The sequence below is a fragment of the Haliotis cracherodii genome, unplaced genomic scaffold (assembly GCF_022045235.1).
Source record: "Haliotis cracherodii isolate W230 unplaced genomic scaffold, xgHalCrac1.p SCAF_9, whole genome shotgun sequence".
Classification (NCBI taxonomy): domain Eukaryota; kingdom Metazoa; phylum Mollusca; class Gastropoda; order Lepetellida; family Haliotidae; genus Haliotis; species Haliotis cracherodii.
Window position 1 is genome coordinate 1572750 of NW_027266343.1, and position 14006 is coordinate 1586755.

General features: G+C 39.5%; 1 protein-coding gene and 1 pseudogene across 1 annotated transcript; one reads left to right on the top strand and one right to left on the bottom strand.

Annotated features, from left to right (window-relative positions):
• Nucleotides 1-226: 226 nt before the first annotated feature.
• LOC139453005 (uncharacterized) lies at nt 227-7659 on the bottom strand (annotated as a pseudogene).
• A 2654-nt stretch (nt 7660-10313) lies between these two features.
• Nucleotides 10314-13298, top strand: LOC139452867 (uncharacterized). Its single transcript, XM_071234507.1, has 2 exons — nt 10314-10667; nt 11973-13298. Exons 1-2 carry the CDS (start codon nt 10365-10367, stop codon nt 13218-13220), a joined length of 1551 nt encoding a protein of 516 aa, XP_071090608.1. The 5' UTR covers nt 10314-10364; the 3' UTR covers nt 13221-13298.
• The last annotated feature ends 708 nt before the right edge of the window (nt 13299-14006 follow it).

The following is a 14006-nucleotide window of genomic DNA, read 5'->3' on the forward strand; positions in this document are numbered from 1 at the left end:
GACCGTTTCTCTCTCCCACCCCCATCCACCCCCCAAAAAAAGTGTATGCCCCTTCCAGACTTCCAGAGCCTCCCCCATCCTAGAAATAAATCTTAATGGTATGTGGTCGACCTCATCTGAGAGAAGATGTACATTGAACTGTGTGTGCCTTAAAATTTTAAGATTCTAATTAAGAAATGTAACTCGGGACACAATAGGTACAACATGATAACATTTTATTGTCGAATCCAAGTGCCAATCATTATATATGCGTGTAAAGTTATATTGCTACACCACAGTATGGAAGCTGCACCGACTGCAACATTATAGCATTGCTGGGACGTAATGGGCAACATCTTCAAAGTCCTCATAGCACAAACGTCAGTGACGGATCACAAACGTTTTTCAGCCCAGCACAGCATCAGTGACGACTGCCAAGATATATCCAAGGATGTTTGTTCTGTGTGTGGTACAGCTATCTCCTTTTGACCACGACAACATCTTCAAAACTGTGCCAGGAGTCTGTCTGAAAGGAAAAGAAAACATACATCAACCCATATGCCCATGATGTGAAATATGTCGCCATAGTAATGACATTTTGTGTATGCAGAAACAAAAGCGTCGGGACAAGTTTTACACCGAGTAGATAACTATACAATACTTGTTAAAGGTGAGATATTGTCGATATGCGCACCTGTCAGGAATACTCCGACAAAATTCAAGGACACATATTGTGATCGCTTTAGTGAGTGCCCATCGACCACATCACCAGAAAAAGTTGAGCTTGATGAATGCTACAGTGGTTAATTAAAAATTGCAGCGATTAAATTTAAAAATATCTCTCTCAGTTATATCCCCTACTTTTTATTCTTTGGCAACATTATTTATAAGCTAGGGAGACGAACTGACGTCCATTAAAGTTCAGTCGTTGTTAAAGGGCATATATCATATACTGAGATTACCTTGGAGGTGGACGGGAGGCCGCTGACCAGCACAATAGTACCCCCGGAGGAGTGGGTTCACAAACTGGAAGAGATAGAAACTTGGGCTGCTTTATGTCATCGGGAAAAAGATTAAGGGGGGTCGTTATTACACACAAAAGGCCCCTTCTCTGGACAAAATAACTCTTGATAAGTATCTCTTAGATAAGCTAACTTCAGTAGTTTATGAGACAAGTGGTCATTTGACATGTTAAGTAACCCTTGACAACAAGACATGACAACATGACCACAGTTTCTCAGTAACACTTTTAGTGCCGGGTGCAAATCCTGGAGCTGTGCCAGGTGGATGTCTGTTGTTGTCTTTGGGGATTGTGAACAGACCATGTAACATATGAAGAAACAAGCATTTTAACCGTTTAACTGGAACCTATCTTTGTTTCATTCGTTAAAGCAAATGGTTGCCAAATAAAGTGTATTTGTTTCCAATTTAAGAAAACAATGGCACATACAAAACTAAAACGATGGAAACTCAAAACACACAAAAACACCACGTTTATATTTCAGAAATAATAAATATATTGCATGGCTATATATACAAATAATTTCCAGTTAATTCCACCTGTTATAGCCACATGTATACTTTTTGACATGATATACTGACAATAACAGGAGACAGCTGCACAAAGATCAGAGTTAATCTACGCTAACAAATGCAAACAAAATATATAAAGTAATTAATGCAACACCTATTCATAGCTGAGATGCATATCTAAGTAAGTACAAGATCGTATTAAACGGGTGGAAATTAGATAGTATTGCATCTACTTTTGTCAGTGTTATATATTAAGAAACCAAAAGAAACCCCAAACAAACAAAACTAATAACTTACACGCGACTGGCTACAGTCTGGATATAGTCTGAATTGAAAATCGTAAAACATAACAAAGTTAATATTGGACACATTTACCTTAACAACAGTCATCATTGGATAAGGGAGTTACTGATGTCATGTACAATGTATTTGTGGGATGTGTGCTGCGTTCATTTCGCAATACTTGTGAAACAGAATAGATATTTTCTAGTTTTTGCTCGGAAGGACCAAATCTAAACCTTACAAATGCAGTTCTAGTAGATTTAGGCAAGTTTTAAAGGCTCTCTAAGCATTACAAAATCTGACATGTCATTTCATCTGAAGCTCGTAAATCAAATGCCTAATAGTTAAAATGTCACAATGCTGTAGATTCCGAACGTTCCAACACTTTTCACAAGACACGTATAGCATACAATCTGAAGAACTGCATTCTGGATCTGGAAAATACAATTTATATCATCAATCTATCCGCAATATACAAACTTTTTTCTAATTCATTTAATCATATAAGGATTACTTGATATATTGAACAATAGTTACATTCCACGGATTCCAAATGCTACCTCTGCCCCTGGAGTGGTCACATTTCCTCCAGAAAATTGCTTCCCGTAATCTCCCCAATCCTGTATTGGTTGTTCTGTCTTTGTTGTTGCTCAAAGCTTCTATTTCTGTTTTCATTCCATCAACATCTACAATTGAACTGCTGTACAAATGGCCTGTGCGTGGGCGGAGGAAGGGTCTCTCAGGGTTACACCACAGTGGAAGCATCGAGCTCTGTCCCCCGATCCAGTGTAGAAGAAACCAGACCTTGCCATCATTTCAGGGGATTGTGGTACACACTTAAGGGCCATGAGTAAAACGACCCGAGACGTGTTTCATAATCAGAATAATGGAGATATTTCACAGTGAGGGTTTTCGTTGGTTTAGGTGGTGCCTGTATCAGGAAATGTTTGTGTCATGAATTCGCAATCTGGAGCATATTTATTGTGAACCAGTAGCGGATCGTCATCATCTTCCCAGATGTAGAGGCGTATCCCACATGCATGGAGCTCTACTTTGTCGGTTATGTCTGAAAACAGTCATAAATACATACATAGACATACATGCTTAAGGTAAGTAGTCTCATTCCTTAGATAATACATATTTCAGCTCTCAACAACATTATTTGAATTAAGTTCATATAACTTATCAAAAACACATTTCACTTGTTCTTCAACTTGAACTTTATCTGAAAGATGTTTACATGACATGTGAATGGTGAATGTATGTTACATTGGGTCAGCTATACTCTACACAGATAATAGAACACAGTAAGTAGTGAATATTTGAAGAGTTTAAACTTGAATAAAATCTTGGTGTATTCGTTTCGGCACACATTGATGCCGCATAAAGTTTATCATCATTGGTGAAAGTAAACAAAATTGGTAACAGAATTGGAACAGATATTTTTTCCCAGCCAGCTGCCATCCAAAGTCTTTCTTTCCTACACATTTGTAGTTCTGCAAGCTAACATGGCCATTACCCTATAATTAATTGAAAAAAGAACATGGTGTAAGTGACATATCAAACAATGCAACATGCAAGGCCAGTGTGTTAACTAAGAAAGACATCTGCTAAAACCACGCATCGGTACTTTCAACTTTTGGCTTGTTTTTTTAAAACCTGAAGACACTAATACCACGTGGCCTCTAAAAACACAAAGGTTCAATTCTGTCAATTTACACACAATACACAATAGAATTGAGGAAACACTTCATTTCCAGATCCATGGGACAGTGTCCACTATACCTGGAGACCTATATATAGTTACATCTCTGTCGTCAAAGATTCAGGACAATTTATTAAAAGTAAAAGCAAATGTCATGTGAAGAACGTCCTCATAGATGACTTCTATGTGAAATCTGAGGACATTTAGGCAAGAGGTAGGCATCCCCATGGGCACCAATTGTGATCTTAACACTAAAGCGCGAACTATATTAAGTCTTGATCTAAGGTAGGAAAATGTTTTATAGTTTTAATGGTTTTACTTAGGCACATTTTAGTATCTTAGTATATTACAAACAACTATTACACATTTTGCAAATGGGCTGAAATGTAAACACAATATTTAATATTAAAAATTCAATTTGACATTCAGATATATGTTATTTGGAAACTGGCAGACATGTTTAAGTTATAAACATATTTATAAACTTTTATTTAATTTACCAAAATAGATATTAAACTGAATTCAAGTCCAGACTCTCAGGTATGAAATAAAAGTACAACCAAGTGAGCTGTTTATACAATGAAAATAAACACATACTGAATTTGACTCTCTCTCTCTCTCTCTCTCTCTCTCTCTCTCTCTCTCTCTCTCTCTCTCTCTCTCTCTCTCTCTCTCTCTCTCTCTCTCACACACACACACACAGATCATATATATATTCCTCTCCTATATAAAATAGGATTCGGCTTCTTTTGAGAACATATTCATCCATTTCAAGGTTGTTATTTGCTCTCGCTTTGTGCTGAATATTATGTCTCTCAGCTTATCGGAGTGGTTAAGGTACTTGACGTCCGTTACTGTCACATGTTGAGGTTAGGGATCGACTGTTTGATATTCTTGGTGAGTGCCTGGGATTTTATCGACTGTTGAAAGGAAAAAGAGATGGCTTGCCACAATTTTTTTATTGTTGTAAGGTGTTTTTCTGTTTAAAAAAAACATGCTCATAGTTTTAAATAAAAAATATCTGGTTTAGTATCTGTAGCAGAAATAAATATCTAATCTCGATACAAAACCCCAGGCCCCAAGAATATCAAATGATAAGGTCTTTTTATGGAGGAAGGGACATCGCACCCATTCGTATGCACATATTGACTATTTGGAGGTAAGATAATGGCCCAACCAGTTAATATTCTGGTTGGTAGGCCTGTTAGCTTTATTTGAGACGTATTATGTTTTTCAGCCAGAGCTTCAAGATATACAATTCCTTTTTATGAAAGGAGGAGCCACACATTTATTTGGACTTACGTATACAGCACGTTACATTTCAGAGTAAACATAAGGTCCAGTGGACGATGAATATAATTTGGTATAAACTGAGGACAAAATTTCCTAGCATTTTGGGGGCAGCATTTTTAATTATCCCCGAACCCGCATCTCATCAAAAACCACCACACATCTGCACCCACACCCACACCAACACACGCCCTGTGCGAATATCAAATGATCAGCCTCCCAGGCTACGCTGTTTGAATGTGACGGTAGTGTTCCTCTCCTCGAATGTAGCCAGGCTGAGTTGTGCTTGTCGATATGGTGATATCTAGTGCATGAGCAGGAATGTAACCGCGTAGAACAGGATGAAACACTATGCGAGACTCGTAAAGCAATTGAAAACCAACACCTGTGACGCCTGCCCTGTTGAAGGTATGTGGGTGTTTGTACATTGACTACAGGGCTGCTTTATCCCAAAGATGAGCTGGGTCAATTAATGTTCAATTCTAAGGAGCGCTTCAATAAGAATTTAATGTTCCTTTGAAGCGAGTGGCTGAATGTAATTCTCATCCACACTCAGACATCAATGTTATAGACCGTGGTTAACAGCCTGATCAATAGCCCGATCAGTAGCCCAAACACTCCGCACCGTGCCTCACCTTCGGACTGATTCCGCAAGAGAGAGACCCACACTCTTGGATGAGTTTTCTCCCTTTAGTCAACATAAGCTGAGGTGTTCGGTTGACGAGAACATCATGTTGAAAGAGAGATATCGCCCCGCCCGCGTATGGTATAGATATGTGACTGGTTGGTGGTAAAGTTCTTGGGTGACTTGGACCACGGAAGTGTCTATCACACGATATGATTTAAAACAAGTTTCAATGATTTATACAGATGACATGCATAGGCGTAGGAGTGGGAGTTGGAACGGCCTGAAGAATGAGAGATTTAGTAAGTGACCAACGAGATACGAGTGATTACAGAAAATGCGTCACGAGTGAAATTAATTTTAATAAATGACATATTAACATATTTAAAATATTTTGATCCTGGCACCATCGTACTGTATTTTTTATTCAATTAAACATATACATTCTTAATCTAAGATTTCTTCTGAAAGATTCCTTTAAAAAAAATTATGAACCTCTATTTGAGATAAATGGAAACCGGCCCAAATTATTTGAAAAGTATATACAGCTAGATGCTATGTTCAACCATGGCATAGAGTACAAATATTGAAACTCGTTGTGGGGTTGGGAGAGCAATGCCACCCTACTTCAAAGGATCGGTTCCTATGTCTGTCACATGTTTAGCTAATAGTCTGAAGCACATGTAACTCATGTGGCCATTCCTTGGGCAAGTGACTGTTCGAAATGTGCCTCTGTTCACCCAGCAGGTAGGATGAGATGGCAATATGGTCGTTAACCTAGCGCCTAACAGGCAGCTTGGGTATACTCCCCAGGGAGGTGAGAATGATTCTTGAGTGCACATTGATCTAGTGATCAGGGTAAACGATAGCGCTTTGAGCATGCCCCTGAGTGGTGTGAAAGTATGTGCAATTTGAAAAGCCTATTATTATTATTATCATTATTATTTATTTTTTTTAAATGCAGCAAAGAGGGTTTGGGTGATCCTTGTTAGGCTCATCATCAGCTCAAGGCCCTTGCCCTCTCTACACGCAGCCCAGACAGGGAATTCTTCTTCTTCTTCTTCTTATTATTATTATTATTATCATTATTATTATTGTAATCTGCTGTAATGCTGTAATTAAATGAACAAACAGGAAGTGAACACTGTCTCATTCCTGAAAAGTTAGTTATCATTCAATAAAAAAGCAGACAACAACAAAAAGATATTCGTAAAATGTTTTTTCTGCAGTTCCTAAATATAGGATACAGCTATTGTGGCCTGGGCATTCAATTAAATATGTTTTACAGTCTCGGGGGTATTTTCCTTTCAGTTGGCAAATGCATGGAACCCGTGAAGATCCTCGGCAAAATAGGTCTTCAGCAGCCCATGCTTTTCGTAAGAGGCGACTAACAAGATCGGGGGGTGGTCAGGCTCGCTGACTTGGTTGATGATCAGTCACAATTGCGTGGATTGATGCTTATCATGTCAATAACTGGATTGTCTGGTCCAGTCTCGAATTTCTATAGACCGCCGTCATACTGCTAGACAATTCCTGAGTGTGGCGTTAAATAACAAACAAACAAACATGCAAGGAGACCTCTCTATCTATATATATATAATAAACAGTGTCCAACACAGCGTATGTCTATCACTTGTCTTTCTTGCATATATTGGTTTCCTATGAATTATTTATAGTGATTTTCAGATTTTGTTGGAGAAACAAATACTCGCACATTCATTATAACCTTACATCAATGATCCAATAGCAGCAAAGATTCTGGTTCAAAAGCAAATGCTCATTAGTTTCTTCGTAGGATTAAAGTTCACACAAGATATTAGATATTATGATTTAACTAAAGCATTTATCCATGACGTAAGCTTATGACATAAAAACATGTATGTCATACCCCAATGACATAAGTATGCAAATTAGATATGCAAATTAGATAACCGGAAGTGGGACTTTTTTCGCCGGCGCACGTGAGTAGGTGTTTACAAACAACATGGATACCTTTTATGTTGGAGACAATGTTTTAATAGATCAAAGGGGGAGTGCTACAGTGATTTGTGTTGACAAATGGATATTACAGGTTACAGGTTGATGGTACCGAATTTGAATTTGACTGTGATGAAGGCAGATTATCAAAACTTCCCTGTGGCCAAAGTTTCATCATCGAAACGCCATCGTCGAGCAAGGCGAAGTAGTCGACGAACACAAAGCCGAAAGATGCCCAAGGAAGATTTGTGGCAGTTGAGGACGGCATGATCGATGGTGTGATCCTAGACAATCAAAACAAAAACACAGCCAAGAAAACTTTGTACGATTTGAAACTGTTCGATAACTTTCTAAAAGTCCAAAATGAATTTCGCCAAATGCACGAAGTCGTCCCAAACGAACTAGACACACTTCTCTGCAAGTTTTTCATTAGTGTTCGAAAAACAAATGGGGAAAATTATGAACCAAACAGTCTCACAGGTTTTCAGAGCAGCATCGAGAGATCACTAAGACGAGCAGCACAAGCAAATATCCAACATCATTTCACGAAACACTCCATCCCACACTGTGACATCCCAGCTTGTTGATGAAACTCCCGTCATGTAGAGCGGCCCCTCGCGTAATGTCCAAATCGACAGTAGACAACACAGTCAGCGGTCTCAAATAATAAATGTTTCTGGTGGTGTCAACACTATGTTTGCTGGCAACATTACTGGTGGAAACATAACGATTAATCTCGTTAAACCTCCAAGCCCGGTCCCAGTCAAAAGACGCCGGATTGTCATCGAAAGTGATAGTGACACCGACTAGTGCATCTACTCTGACCTCTCAGCCGCGAGACATTCTTCAAGTGAGAGAGCGGTTTGATTTGAAGCTATATATTATAAGTGAAGTTACACCAGAGATATAATCAGATTACACAGAATCGTTGTTGTTACCGTTATTAAAGTTTCAATTATTCTGCAAAGTCTGTTCAAGTATTTTGTTTAAAATAATCCGAGGAACTCTTTTTCTCAGGGAAGGAATATGCCATAAAGGAGTTAAGAGGTTGTTAATTTTGGTTTACACGGCTATGGAAAACATGTATCACTACGCACGATCTATACGTAAGATTTCGACAAGTTGCTGATGTTAATGTTTAATGCAATTATTCCTTAATTGGTAAGCAAAAATATGAAAATGATAAATAGAATTCATCACTCGTGTTTTTTAATATGGGAAATATCAACCTCGTCCCGTTGATCGGTATTAGCCTCGCCAAAGGCTCGGCAAATACCGATTAACTAAGACTCGGTTGATATTTCCCATATTAAAAAAACACGAGTGATGAATCCTCTATTTATGATTTCAAATAGGTTTAGTCATATCACGGTATTATACACACATAATCAATACATCCCTGTTGCTTTGTAACACTCGGTTTATTTTGTGTTTGTTGGTACATTGATTTGACCTTACAACATGGCGACCACATTCTTCATGAATGAGGTCGTATTCTGACAGCAGTGCTGATGACGTATTACGGGATCACACATTGACTTATGACCTACGACCTACGACCTACGACATGACATGGATACTATCGTAAACACAAAAGTGGGATGAGGTGAGGTGAAGTGGATCTCACGTCACGTCAAGATTGTTTCACTAACATCGGAATGTGCATGCACACGTGTGTGTGGTTTCTTGTACTATTATGAGAACTTGCACAAGGCACTCGTGAGTGCTCGTTTCATATGCCTATATTTGGATACCACGAAGCCTCTCTGAGCTCAACAACAAGAATTTAAAAACAAAATGGGATTGTATTCCCATGTACAAAGGGTTTTTGTCTTATACCAAACAAACGATATGGTTCAGGATTTCACTAATAGTGATATTACTGTCACAAACCCCGACCCACATAGCCTTAAAGTGTCAAACCGGTAATGCCAAAAAGGACCATCCACTTGTATTTACAAAACATAAAAGGTTATCAGTTTCTTGCCAAGGATTTGAAACTTGCTTCATTGAAACATCAAAATTGTTTTGGCTGATATCTCAAAATGATATCATTGTGGCCTGGCTCTATATAGTTGTGGTTTCCATTTATTACCTACATTCAGCACAGTAAATCGTTATTGGTCAGTTTGTGTAATAAACGATCCCGAACAGTCTAAGTAAAAAATCGTATATAATTTGTATACCGGGTCATTTATAAATCTAATTGACTAATAGTTCTTGTGCACTCAGCATACCTTATCTCCTTGTGCCTCCATGAGTGTCAGTGAAAAACTGACATACAGAGATTAATGAGAAAATATGTATTCCTCATCCCTGAACCCTTGTAAAACTGTATCCGCCCCTGAAGCAAGGCTCGATGTGTTAATGTGTGAAAACATCGTGGTGAAGACGCAATGGTGCCAAAAGCGCGAAACATATTTTGTTTGAAATTTTAGGTATGGTATCAATCCCTGCAGAGAATGGTACCCACAATAATTTCCCCCTCTTCTGGCAGTAACATTCATACAAATATATTCTACAAAGTTTTTGACTTTGAAAATCTGGAAGTGGCCTCGCACACTAATTATCATCAAACTTTATACGATCAATACACAATTACCATTACCTACCTCGTCCTTCGATTGTCATATAAGTTGTAAAATGTATATCCTATTCACATTTAAGATTATATAATATAGCCACAGAGACTCTGTGTGGCCGTTTTTGTTACTCTCTTATCACCTCAAATATGACACATTCCCACACTGTTTCGTAACTCGCTAGCATATTGCATAATGTGTCACTGGGACAACTTACAGGTTGATGGTTACCATCACATGTGTGACAGTTAGTCGTACTATCTTATCTTCTTAAATATGGTACGTTCTCAAACTATGTAATGACTCAACAGAACTCCATATTTGTCACTTGACCAACTTATATACAACTGGCAACCATTTGGCAACCATTTCCTCCACATTAACCAGAACAATGCTTCTGTCAACACCAACATTGCTGCTGTTCGTTGCTCTCATGCAACCCACTCTGTCCAGCAACCTCAACTCCCTCCATGGCATCGCCTACATCTCCGTGACGACGGACAACCTGACGGCGTCCACGCAGTTCTACACGCAGGTTCTTGGTGGGATGCTGGTGCCAGAGTTGGCCTTCACCTTCAGTGGAGATTCTCACTACTACCGGATGTTCCAGAAGGAGATCCTGGACGCCAGAACACAAGGGGTTAACCCTGCCCAGCTAGGAGTACCAGATATAGGGGATAACGGTACTCACGAGGTCAGTACAGATGGGATAAAGGTACTCATGAGGCCGTTATGTAAGGATAAATATACACACTATGCTGGTATATAGAAGGCAAGGGTATTCATGGCGTCGGTATGTCGGCAATAACGTTACTCATGGGTTCAGTATTAGAAAATAGGGAAATAGTATGACAGTACTGGCACGCGTAACAGAAGACATCCCAACACCACTTTGTCTGTCCGGGGCACGTGTGGCCCAGTTGTCGCATGTTCCGCAAATCGCTGTGCAGAGTTGCGTCCCTTGGACATGCCAGTAAGTATATGATTAAGTACCCAGATACGAGAGAATCACAGAGATAACAAATAAATAAAGCGACAAAACCCTTTTCACATCCAAAAGCAATCTCTGAGTCAATTTTACTATTCATTTTGTCACTGATGCGTCAAATTTGGAAATGTCCTCCACATATCTACCATAAAACTTTTGGAAAGCTGTACTGAGGCCTTGAATGTTGTAACCTTGATCAACAATTTCTGAGCAAGAGTTGGATGACGCTCTTCGAAATCTTGCTAAAAAGAGCATGCACGATTGTATCTCAAAAGTATCTCTCGATATGAAGGGTAAGTTGACAAGGGAAAAGTTGAAGTCATCCCTCTTGTCATACAGTCTTGGAGAGTGTTTTGTCTTTATGCATAGATCTAAATATGAACCAGATGAGGCCGTCTCACTGGTCTCCTTTATTTCTAGTTCAGGTGGGTAAATCAGTGGAAGGGAATTGGCTTTTTGGTTGTGATTGAACGATATCTGATCATCGATATACCTAAAGCTTAAGTTAAACCTCTTGGCCAAATTAACTTGTTTTGAGTTGGCCAATCCAAGCAGAAATTCCGAATCACATCCATAAAGAAACAGATCAGCAGGAAGGAGAGCACAATCGGTGCCCATTGGAATGCCTACTTCTTGCCTAAATGTCTTACCCCCGCATTTTACTTATCAATCAGGAAGTCCAGCATTCAAGAATTAGATTGCTGAATTTTAGCAAGGCAGAAGATGACCAAGGTCTGGTCGTACTAAAGATGTCATGCCTGAAATACAAGTGCAGCCTGTTCAGAGACTGGTACAGGCTCAACAGCGTGTTCAATTTAGCATATTCCTAACATCATTGGGATAAGTTGATCAGGGATCGATGTATGCGCAATGTCTACTATGAGAACATTTGAAGTAAATTAATAAGGGTTTTTATTTAGCGTTTTGGTAGGCCTGTCAACCACACATAATGATATGAAGTGATTATATCGGTGACCTACGATGAATCGTAATATGCGTTTGTGTCTGCAGGTGCACGGTAACTTCATCGTCTTTGACAACGATATCATCCAACTTGTAGAGTTTGTGCAGAAATCATCATCGAAAGTCTTTGACATCCGTGACCGTCGCACCAGCCAGTGCTACATCGCGGCCCCACTTGTATGTTTCTGGGTCAAGGATGACGTCGATTTCAACCACTACATTGCTGTACTAGAAAGAAGATCACGTGATCTTGGTTTCGATCAGGTCAAGGTCAACAGACCAGTACCAGTTCACAACGAGCCTGAGCGACTAGCTGTTCCCGAAAACCAGCTTGGTATTACGTATGACAGTGGAAACTTTAATGGTTTATCAATGGCATACTTTAAAGGCCCGAGGGGTGAGCAACTGGAACTGAACCAACTCAAAAGAACTTTCAAGTACAATCTTGGCAGTGATTACTGTCGACAACAGGGGGTGACCACAGCCTTCTTGGACAATCACCCTGACAACAGATGGAAGAAAGCAGCTGGGGTCAGTGGACAGCTCTACGGTATGTTCGAGTTTGCAACAAGAACAGATGATCTTTCGAAGTCTGTCAACTTCTACAGGCAGGTCCTCGGTTCAGAAGTGCTTCCTAAACCACTAGTGGAAGTGGACCTTCGAGGAGATGACGTTGAAAATATGTTCTACCAGAAAGAGCTTCTTGATGCGGCATCATGGGGAGTGGATCCAAGGAGTATAGGGGTTCCAAATCTGACTCTGGCAGGATCTGACAGAAGGGATGTTAAGTTTAACATGTTTGATAACCACGTAATAAAGATTGCGCAGTATACTGCAGGAAAATCTTTGTCAGATCCCAAGTTCAACCCCAGATACAATTGGAGTAGTCCTGCCTACATCAACAACATGCACGTCGCTTTCTTAGTTGATGACAACATCGATCTTAACAACTTTGTACATACCGCAGAGCTGAAAGCTACCAACAAGAAGTTCCCTGAGTTTAAAGTCAATAGAGCAGTTGACGTACCGACATTAGAGGCTAGCGTACCCTTACCACAGTACAGTGCAGAGTTCACTGATGGACCTCTGAAGGGCTTCAACTACGTGTTTGCTAAGGGTCCAGCAGGGGAGCAGCTATCCTTTGTTCAGTTCAAGGGTCCAGCAGCAGCCAAGCTGAAGTCGGCCCTGCTGCAGTATTCAGCTGTCAGCACAGCTTTCAAGGAGACGAATCCGTGGGCGAGAAAAGAATATGACAAGTTTTGCTCTAAATATTCCAGCAATCCTGTTATTGGCTGAAATCATATCCAGAAATAAAGTTTATTCATAAATAATCAGATGATTTGAAATATTTTCGATTAAAGCTGAGACATGTCGACGATGAGATGAATTTGTTACTTACATGTAGTGGTGATGTCAGACGTCTTTCCTCGAGATGACTTTGTGGGTAAGAAATCAATATGATCTGTTTTGTTCTAAATATTCCAGTCCTATTGTTGGCCAGTTTTCAGAAATAGTTGATTTATCAAACACCAGATGAGCCCTCCAATCTTGGGGTTAAGTCCCATTATCCTTGCCTTTACTGACAATAAGAATTGAATAACCTGTTCTGTTTCTGTCTGCCCTAGATTCAATTATTTACAGTCCGCTATGATAAGGCACACAACTACATAATTGTGTCATTGTCCTCGAACCAAACTTGCTGTAAAAATGACACAAATTAATAGAGCTTGATACAGCTTAATATTCCTTCGTTTGTATCATCACATCCGAACAAGCTTTCCCTTGGGGATCGCACATCATCCCAGATTCCCTGCCTAACCCATCTCGGAAACTTGACCACTGTCGCCGATCGATGAATATACATAAACCCGTCCGGTAAATATACATTATTATCACTTTTATTATTTATGCCCTTTCTTGAAGAAAACGCTGATGTTTTTGGCTAGGAAGAAATTAGAACTTGAAAGAGAAATTCATCTCGGAGAGAATTTCGGCTTTAAGAAATTGAAGCTGGGATAGAAAAAGAATGATTGACATTTTTAGGCAGAGAAAGAAAAATATGAATTGATAATTGAAGCTGAT

Excerpts from the sequence above, each read along its gene's own strand:
- LOC139452867 (XM_071234507.1), top strand. The coding sequence starts at position 10,365 with ATGCTTCTGTCAACACCAACATTGCTGCTGTTCGTTGCTCTCATGCAA. Across the intron at positions 10,668-11,972 it reads GGGATAACGGTACTCACGAG|GTGCACGGTAACTTCATCGT; the intron begins GTCAGTACAGAT and ends TTGTGTCTGCAG.